Raw genomic sequence first — 10235 nt, 5'->3', positions numbered from 1 at the left:
TCAACCAATCACCTGTGCGTTGAGGTGCAAGTGTAGAACATGCCAGCTACCTGTATTTAGCTGGAAATTGACTTCCAATTTGATTGGCCCTCTAGAACCTTCTATAAGGACTTGTGGCTTCCCTTGAACTAGTTGCAAAACCATCAAAGCAGTAGGTTGCTGGCGAGGGCTTGGTGAAGTGGACGATAAGGGACCAGAGTAGAGAAGAAGAGCATCCAGGTTTCTTGTCAAGATTCGCAAAGAGATGGTCGTGGGTAAACAAGGAGTCAAAGGTCTTACCCATGCCCATCCTCTTCCCCTGAACGTTCGGCTCAATACTTTACATCTTCTACCCCAAGAACCACCGGGACATATACACCTGCATGGATATTGATAATATATATATATAGATATATATATATATATATATATGTATATATATATATATATATATCCATATATATATACATATATATATATATATGTATATATAGATATATATATATATATATATATGTATGTATATATATATATATATATTTATATATATATGTATGTATATATATATATAAATATTTATATACATATATATATACATATATATATATATATATATATACATATATATATAGATATATATATATATCTATATATATATATATATATATGTGTATATATATATATAAATATATATATGTATATATATATATATATATATGCGTGTATACATATATATATAAATATATATATAAATATATATATATACATATATATATATATATATATAAATATATATGCATGTATATATATATATATATATAAATATATATATATTTATTTGTCTTGTAAATATATATATATATATATATATATTTATATATATAAATAAATATATATATATATATATATATATATATAAATTATGTCACAAAGGAAATATCAATTATGTCAAGAAATATGTTAAGTTTATTTTTTAAAAAATCAAGAAGTTAGTAACATTGAACCTTTAATTAATCTAATTATGAGCATTTCATATTTACTCTAATATATGTTTAAGAGAAACATCATAGAAATTGACAAATATACACACACACACATGCGCACGCATATATCTATACACATACACACGCACACACTCACACACACACACACACATATATATATGTATATATATATATATGTATATATATATATATATATATGTATATATATATAAATATATATATATATGTATATATATATAAGCTTGTGTATATATATATATATATACCGTATACATATATATATATATGTATATACAGTATATATATATATATATATATGTATATATATATATATATATGTATATATATACATATATATATACTGTATATATTTATTTATATATATATATATATATATGTGTGTATATATATGAATATTCAATATATATATATATATATATATACAGAAATAACCACACACACATATATCTATACACACACACACACACACACATATATATATATATATATATTAATTAATATATATATATATATGTGTGTGTGTGTGTGTGTTTGTGTTTGTGTGTGTGTGTGTGAGTGTGTGTATGTGTGTCTGTGTTTATGTGTGTTTTGCTATAAATTACCGGAGCTGGCCAGTTATGATTGTAAAATATATATCATGCCCATGTAAAGAGACACGAAAGGACTTGGTTGGAATTAGTACTTCCGTCGTATTTGTTACATCATGAAACTTACAAAGAAAATATTTATACACAGATATCGTAATAAAAAGGAGAATAGGATACCTCAGCCAATATTTTCTTGATGATTCCAGATAAGTTAGATTAATCAAAAGAGGGTAAATAAATAATTGCTGGAAAACAGAGTTTGGCCTAGATTTAAATGTGGCCTAGATTACTTGTACAATATTTCTTGATGTATAACTATTATCATGGATCACTCTCTTGGCATCTGACCAACCAGCTCTGTAGCTTAGCTAAGCTGTGCTTATGGATGACCGAAGGTTTCTGAACTAACCCCCTTTTGACGTTGTGCCTACACAAAAAGAAGTTACATTCTTTGCCAGGATTACTATGTATCACAATATAGGGGTTTTTAGTATATATATTTTTTTTTCAGTCCCGTGAGTTTATGATCTTTACATGCCAGTCCACACCCGCAAAGTTTCTTATTTCGTCAAATCATCGTATAATCTTGTATCTTATTTCTTTTGCTATGTCTAGGGGAACATTCTCTTGTTTTTTATATCCACCAATTATCTATTATCCTCATTATATATCCCGTCTATGTACATATATTTTTCTACCATGTTGTTTGAATATCTTCTTTATTTTCCTCTTGTATCCAATTTTTTTTTTTCTGTCTCTTGGTGTTATTCTGATCATTACTATTTCCATAACTCAATGAGTTGGAGCTAGCTTATGTTCTAAGGCTTTAGAATGGCTCTAAGTTTGTGATGCATAAGTTAACACTGATACAACCATCTGATTAAATACATTTTATAGTACTATAAATTGCATTTTGCTTTTCATAATATTATTTTGTTTTCCCAAACCTATCCATCCCATGCTTATCCTTCTTTTGATAACGGTCTCGCATCCTTGGGAAACACTGTCTGTCGTAATAACACCATACCTAATAATGTAAAATGGTTCTGTTATACTGATGACATAATATGTATGTGGCAAAGAAATGAAAATCCAGATAACTATTTTCATAAATTGGATAGCTTGGTACCGTCAATAAATTTCACAATGGAGCTGGAGAATAATTGTCTTACCTTTTTTTAACTATCGTGTGCATATGTGTTACAACAGGCCTAAATTTAGTGCATTATTATAATAATTTCTTGCTAAGCTACAACCCTAGTTAAAAAAGCAGCATGCTATAAGCCCAGGGGCCCAAACAGGGAAAATAGCCCAGTGAGGAATTGAAACAAGGAAAAATTAAATATTTTAAGAAGATTAAGAATATTGGAATAGATAGTTTCTTTATAAACTACAAAAAGCTTAAGAAAATAAGAGGAAGAAAAATAATATAGAATAGTGTGCCCAGGTGTACCCTCAAGCAAGAGAACTCTAACCCAAGACTGTGGAAGACCATGGTACAGAGGCTATGGCACTAACCCTGGCAAGAGAACAATGGTTGGATTTCGGAGTGTCCTTCTCCTAGAAGAGCTGCTTACCATAGCTAATAATTATCTTCTACCCTTACCAAGAGGAAAGTAGCTCCTGAACAATGACAGTGTAGTAATCAACCCCATGGGTGAAGAAGAATTGTTTGGCAATCTCAGTGTTGTCAGGTGTATGAGGACAGAGGAGAACATGTAAATATTAGGCAGACTATTCGGTGTATGTGTCGGCAAAGGGAAAATCAAACGTAACCAGAGAGAAGGATCCAATGTAGTACTGTCTGGCCAGTCAAAGGACCCCATAACTCTCTAGTGGTAGTATCTCAACGGGTGACTGGTTCCCTGGCCAGCCTACTCCCTAAGATGCCAACAAATATCTCAGGTAACAAAGTTAAAAAAAAAAAAATTACTTCTATGGTTTAAAAGCATTACGAGCTTGCAGCCCTGACTATATTGATTATGGAATACACGAGATTAGGACAATAGGTGAAAACCTGAAGTACCGTGAAATTGTAATAGATGATACACCAAGAAAAACAAAACAAAAACTTTTCGGTAATAAAACCCGGATAACTATAATACACAAAACATACTTATACTGCCTTACAGTAATTACTTTTTAGAGAAATTTCCCAACCGTTGAAGACATTCAACGTTAATTAAATTTATGAATAATAATACACTAAAAGGAAGCCCTAACAAAGAATTCTCCTGACATTACCAAGGGATGTGAATATCGTATTCCATGCAATTAATGTGAATAATTCAATATTAGTCAAACTTGTAAAGCTTTCAAAAAGAGAATTGGACGACATAAGAAAAGTTTCATATATATACAAGATAATAATGCAATATTTGCCCATGATAGAGATGAAAATTCAGTTTCATAGAAGAAAGCTTTGATAACAACTTGAGTATTGGATATAGAATGTGAAAACTCGATGCATTTGAATGCAAGGAGATTTGCAAGCTTTATAAAGTTAACCAACACAATGTAAAACTGAATATAACACAGATAAAAAAATGTCCTTGTGAAATTATTATCTAAACCTAAGCTAGTATTCACTTGTAAGTACAATCATTACATAAAATATACATAATTGTTTTGCCAAAGTATATTGTTATGTTGTATATAAGTATTGATATGTATGTAAATATATGTTCATGTCAGTAGGATTATACTTGTATAAGTATATATGCATGTTAATCTTGTGTGCAAACCTGTATATGCAAGTCTATCTATCTATCTATATATATATATATATATATATATAAATATTATATATATATATATATGTGTGTGTGTGTATTAGCATACGTGTAGGTAGGTCTGTATTAATATATGTATGCTTGTATATATATATATATATATATACGAAATTAGTAAGGATTTGAATCTTATATTCATTATTTTCCTGTTCCCAGAGGTTCCACTGCATATATATATATATATATATATACATATATACATATATATAAATATATATAAGTACATGTATATATATATATATGGACATATCTATACACACACACACACACACACACATATATATATATATATATATATATATATGTACGTATATATTAAAGTATATATATATATATATATATGACCCATGTAAACGGATAATGAGACGTCGGTATGCGTTTTTTTTTCATTTATTACAAAAGGTTTGTTCGTAAGTACACTGTACACAGCTACCGTCTCAGGTGAGGGACTTGTCAACTCAAGTTCCCAAAGGCAACTAAACTCCCTTCGCTACCAAATTGCAATCTTTGCAATAATATGCTGAGATATAGGTTTTTGTGGAATATTCATGAATATTGAGTTAATTTACCTTGACGTACAACACACATCTATATACATGAATTAGGACAATACTCCCCCCCCCCCCACCAAGCTCCTAACTCCTGGATGAGGTGCGCACTAGCCATCTCTAGTCTATGATATATGGAGGATACTCCTATCCGGAATAGGCATGGCGTGTACTAAACAGAAATGGAACAAGAAATACGTATATAGAAATTACTAAACAAATAGCATATCTTCCACAAAAAAAAAAAAAAATGAAATATTGTATGAAAAAAAATGTACACAATAGAATACAAATAATTCCACTTTTTTTTTCTTAGGATCTCTGCAACTAAAATACTGAATACCCAAAGTGAAAAAAAAAAATCATAACATCAGTTTTACACAACCTCATCAATAACCTCCCTCCGTTGTCGGCAATAAGGGCTTTTTAGGCGCGACAGGGGTAGGAATAGATATTCCTTCATCAGTCGATTCAACTTCTCCGGGTTTACTGCACAATTTCGCAACACAACTCACCTCCACCGTTTCGCCATTTATTTAAATCACTACAACACTTGCACTTGGAACTTTCAAACGGTGGCCACTAGCCGTTTTCCCGAAAAAATAATTCATCTTCACGCCCTACTCTTATAACCTTAAGTATAAGGTATTGACATCAACATATTCTCTAACACTGCCTATACTCAAGGCTGTACTTTAATCCCTGAGCCACTTGGCATTCGGAACCGCCTCGCCTCCATCAACTAGGAATAAAATAGATAAATGAATAATACAGCATCTGCCCGATGGATCTCATCTGACCTATTCAACCTCTGATTGTTTTTAGGTTCACTCAGCAATGTTATACGTATTTCCACACTCAGCAAATCTACCACATTTTACGTATACATTTAGCATCAACATAACATTATTGTTATCATCAAGTTTATTTAAAATACATCATAAGAAGAAATGAGGTCTGTTCAGACAAAAAACAACAGCAAAGGGAAAAAAATGAATTCAACCCATCAACTCGAGAGATGTCGCGTATGCAGAGATAAGGAGGAACACTTTCGAAAACTACCTCTTCAGGCACCACATGTATGTGTGCCTGATGATATTCAGACACTGCGCAATTAATAATTATTTGTATTACAACTGTGTTAGATTTAACCATCTTTACTCGGTACAGACCCAAATACCCTGGCTCTAGTTTGTGTTTCTTAGGTTGTAATCATTTCAAATACGTACGATCGCCTACAAATACTTTTACCGGTGCGATTTTGAACCGACCATCATACGTTGAGCTGTGTTTTTCATTAGTTCTTTTCAAAAACCTTTCAGTGGTGTTCATTACTCTCCTCAAAAGATTTAATAAATATACAGGGTATTGATCAGATGAATAATTTGGCAATTGTTGTGAATTAATGAGTACCGTATATGGTAACACAGGATCCTGTCTATACACTTAAAAGAAGGGCTTGTCCCTGAGCGAAGCAATATATGCAATGTTCAAAGCTAGCTCAGCAGTAAGAAGCATGGCATGCCAATGAAGGGGGTCATCAGCTACTAAGTAACGCAAAATTGGCACTCTTTCCTTATTATGCGATTCTACTAAGCCATTTGCTGAAGGCCTATATGCGGTCACTGAAAAGTGTTCAATTTCCATCAAGTCCGTGACCAATTTCACCACCTTATTTATAAACTCAAGACCTTTATCACTTATCAAAATTTTCGAGCAACCAAACCTAGTGATGAAAGAGCACAGTGCCTGGGCAAATGAATTTTCTGGATTATCCAACATTGCGTAAGTAATAGTGTACCGAGTAAATACATCCACAAATACACATATATATTTATGATGTGTTAAACCAGTAGAAAATGGTCCTATCACATCCATATGAACTCTATATAATTTAATAGGAATCACAGGCCACTTTCTGGCTTCCGGTACAGTGTTTTTATGTTGTTTGAAACAGTTACAAGCATGACATCCTTTTATATAATTCTCTACATATTTTTTCATTCCTAACCAAAAGAAGGATTAATGTTCTATCAATCCCTAAATGCCCTACATACAGACTTGCTTGTACAACGTGGATGGATCGTTTAATTAAAGAGGGGGGAAGAACTACCCGTGCACAAAATTCCCCTTCCCTCTTTTCGAAAGCACAATATAAGGTATCGATTTCTATCAAAAACTTCTCACGAGGCAAATTCAGAAATGACGGATAACTCTCTGATTCCCTTTTAATCACTGCTCGCACTCTTTTCATCCATTCCTCTCTTTTCTGTCCCTCTCGGACTTCTTTTATGTCCCAACCTCCCAATTCAATCAAACCTGCATCATCAAGGCATTCATTCTGGACAGATCATGTCCTCGGACATCCACATAAATTCATCTCCACATAAATTCATCTCCGCTGCTCATATCTCTCTCTCTCTCTCTCTCTCTCTCTCTCTCTCTCTCTCTCTCTCTCCCGTCTTCTGACTGTTCATCGGGAGAATCCCCATCCCATTCTCTATTTAGATGGGAGTTTTCAATATTTTGGTTACGTTCTTTCTTCCTCTTTTGTGCCCTAGTTGTTACTCCTACTACTGCACCTCCAAAGAGAGCATCAGCTACCTTGTCAGCTTTACCTTCTCTGTAGTAAAAACCCTTTATATTAAACTCTAACAATCTCTCAATCGATCTCGCTTGTAGAGAGGTCAAATCATTTTTATAATACAAATCACGTAAGGGGCAATGATCAATTTGCAACTCAATCGACTAACCTAATAAAAAGAATTGATGCCTCTCTAGAACCCAAAGAATAGCCAAAGCCTCTCGATCGAATGTACTATAATTCTTTTCTGCCTCTTTTAACGCCCAGGAAGCAAAACAAATGGGTCGCTCTCCGCCTTTATCATCTCGAAAAACTACGCCACCAATTGCTACGCTACTCGCATCTGTTGTCACTAAAAACGGGCAATCAGATCAATGATATGCGAGTAATTCATTGCTAGTTAAGGCACTTTTCAAATGGTTAGAGGCCCTTTCTTCTTCCCCTCCCAAATTTATTACTTTTTTTTTTCTTTAAAGCATGTAAGGGTCTCGCTATCTCTTCAAAACCTCTTATGAATTTACGGTAATACCCAGCGAGCCCTAGGAATCCAGCTACTTCCTTAGAGGTACGTGGCCTGGGGAAATCTCTAATAGCTGCTACTTTAATAGGGCAGGGTTGGATACCTTCTGGGGTTATTATGTGACCTAAAAATTTGACCTGTTTACCGAAAAATTTGCACCTTGACAAATCTATTTTCATACCATTACGTAGCAATGCTTCTAAAACTTTATGAATATTATTATTATGTTTCTCGACCGTTTTCCCTGTAATTATGATATCAGTTTAAATAACAAGAACATTGTGGCCAATTAAGGGAGACAAAACCGCCATCATTACTGTAGAAAAATGACTTGGAGCATTTTTAACACCGAAAGGAAGAAAATTAAACTGAAATAGTTGATCATTAGCTATGAATGCCGTTTTACATTTACTGTCTTCCTGAATGGGTATTTGATAGTATCCAGATTTTAAATCAACAGTTGTAAAATATTTACTATGCCATACCTTCACAAGTAATTTTTTGATTGAGGGCAATGGAAATGCATTATCCTTAGTGACTGCATTCAACTTCCTATAATCAACACACAATCTTACCGAGCCATCCTTTTTCCTAACAGCTACAATTGGAGAATCCCATGGGGATTCTCTCTCCTCGATCATCACTTGTCCCCTTAATTTATTAATTTCCCCTTTCTATCTCTCTCTGGAAATGAATGGGTACCTTGTAAGGTCTTGACCTGATCGGCTCTGCCTGCTCAGTTTCAATGCTAAAGGGAAATCGATCAATCCTCCCGGGTGATTTATTTCCAATTGCAATTACATCGGAATAATTATTGACAATGTCACTAACTACAGGCTGATATTCTGACGGACATAGTTTTCTCGCTTGCATAATTGAATTCTGAGTGTATTCGTCTGTGCGGGCTGGAGTTGTGGCTCCCCACATCCCATTAAAAGCAATTTCACATAACTCTAATTCATACTCAGAAACAATTCCTAACACAACTCTTATTTGACAAATTAGCTACCGTTATATCAGCTATGTTATCTTATATTTTCATCAAGCCCTCTAAGATTACATGCGCCCAATTCTCATGGGGTTTAACAACGACCTTGGTTCCCTCCTGAAGAGGGCGACACGGGGTCACTGATATGCTCGTAAGTGTTTGTAGAGACAATACTTCTCCTCTCTTAGGTACAGTTGTTACCTTACATAGGCTATATGTATCTCCGAGCTCCCTCGTCTCCCCCTTCCTCTGTTTCCTTCTCCTCGGATGTTGAGCTGGAGGAGGCGTGCGTGCGTACAGCCCTGGGCGTTTTTTGCTGAGCACTCTCGAGATAGATGACTGTAAGCCTAACAAGTGTAATAGCGAGGGCGTCCTTGGGTGGGGCACTCCACTCGTCGTTGCACCTCTACCCCACACTGCCAACATTTGAAGACTTTGATAATCTGCTGACTGCATTCCCCCTTACTTCTCTTCAGGGGTGGAGTGCCTCTCATGGGTGCCAACTTCTCGGAATCGGGCCAGTTATTCGCAGTCATTTATTATTCTGGAAAACTGGCTGAAATGTTTTGAATCTCACTCACTACATCTGCTAATGAGAGTTTGTCATCGAACAAATAGCCACATAAATATGGGTTTTCTAATCTGCCAATATGTTTATGGGCAATTGCTTTTTTGTCACCTTCTTGGAGATTGGTACTCCGGGTAGCAAACGAATCGCAATCACGAAAAATGCGAGTTGCAAAACTAACAACTGATTAACCTTCCTGTATTTTGGGTTTGTAATTTCCTTTCAATTCTACCTTTCTCGCATCAGGCAAGGCATATTTCTCAATTAGACGTTGTTTTATTTAAGTATAACTTCATAAACTGTCTTGCAGCCAACACATTACCTCCATTGATGGAGCATCTTTCAGCAATCTAATTACTTGAATAGCTTTTTCTTTTTCTGACCACCCATATGTGGCTACTTCAAAGTCTCTCAAAAACCCTTTAATAGATTGAAACCCTTCTTGATCATCTAAATGACTTACACTTGCCTTGAATTTTGGCAACCCTCGAACTACGATTTGCGTATCTTCACCTGGCTGTGCATGTGTCCTTTCACTTGTGTGCGTTTGGACTTTGTTTATGTACGTCAATTATGCTGTGGTTGCGTGCCGCGTCTCTTCTCATTCAACCAAGAATCTGTTTATTAACCGTTCTAAGTTTTCT

At 34.3% G+C, this 10235-nt stretch overlaps 1 protein-coding gene across 1 annotated transcript in view; it reads right to left on the bottom strand.

Moving 5' to 3' along the window:
• LOC137655437 (putative neural-cadherin 2) overlaps positions 1-10235 on the bottom strand; it is a 275648-nt gene that overhangs the window by 22961 nt on the left and 242452 nt on the right. The window contains exon 20 of the mRNA XM_068389332.1: positions 13-358. Coding sequence (XP_068245433.1) covers positions 13-358 — 346 coding nt within the window. The remainder of the gene's footprint in view (positions 1-12; positions 359-10235) is intronic.

The sequence above is a fragment of the Palaemon carinicauda genome, chromosome 16, assembly GCF_036898095.1.
Source record: "Palaemon carinicauda isolate YSFRI2023 chromosome 16, ASM3689809v2, whole genome shotgun sequence".
NCBI lineage: Eukaryota > Metazoa > Arthropoda > Malacostraca > Decapoda > Palaemonidae > Palaemon > Palaemon carinicauda.
The sequence above is the reverse complement of the archived record's forward strand: the minus strand, read 5'-3'. Positions and strand labels throughout refer to the sequence as shown.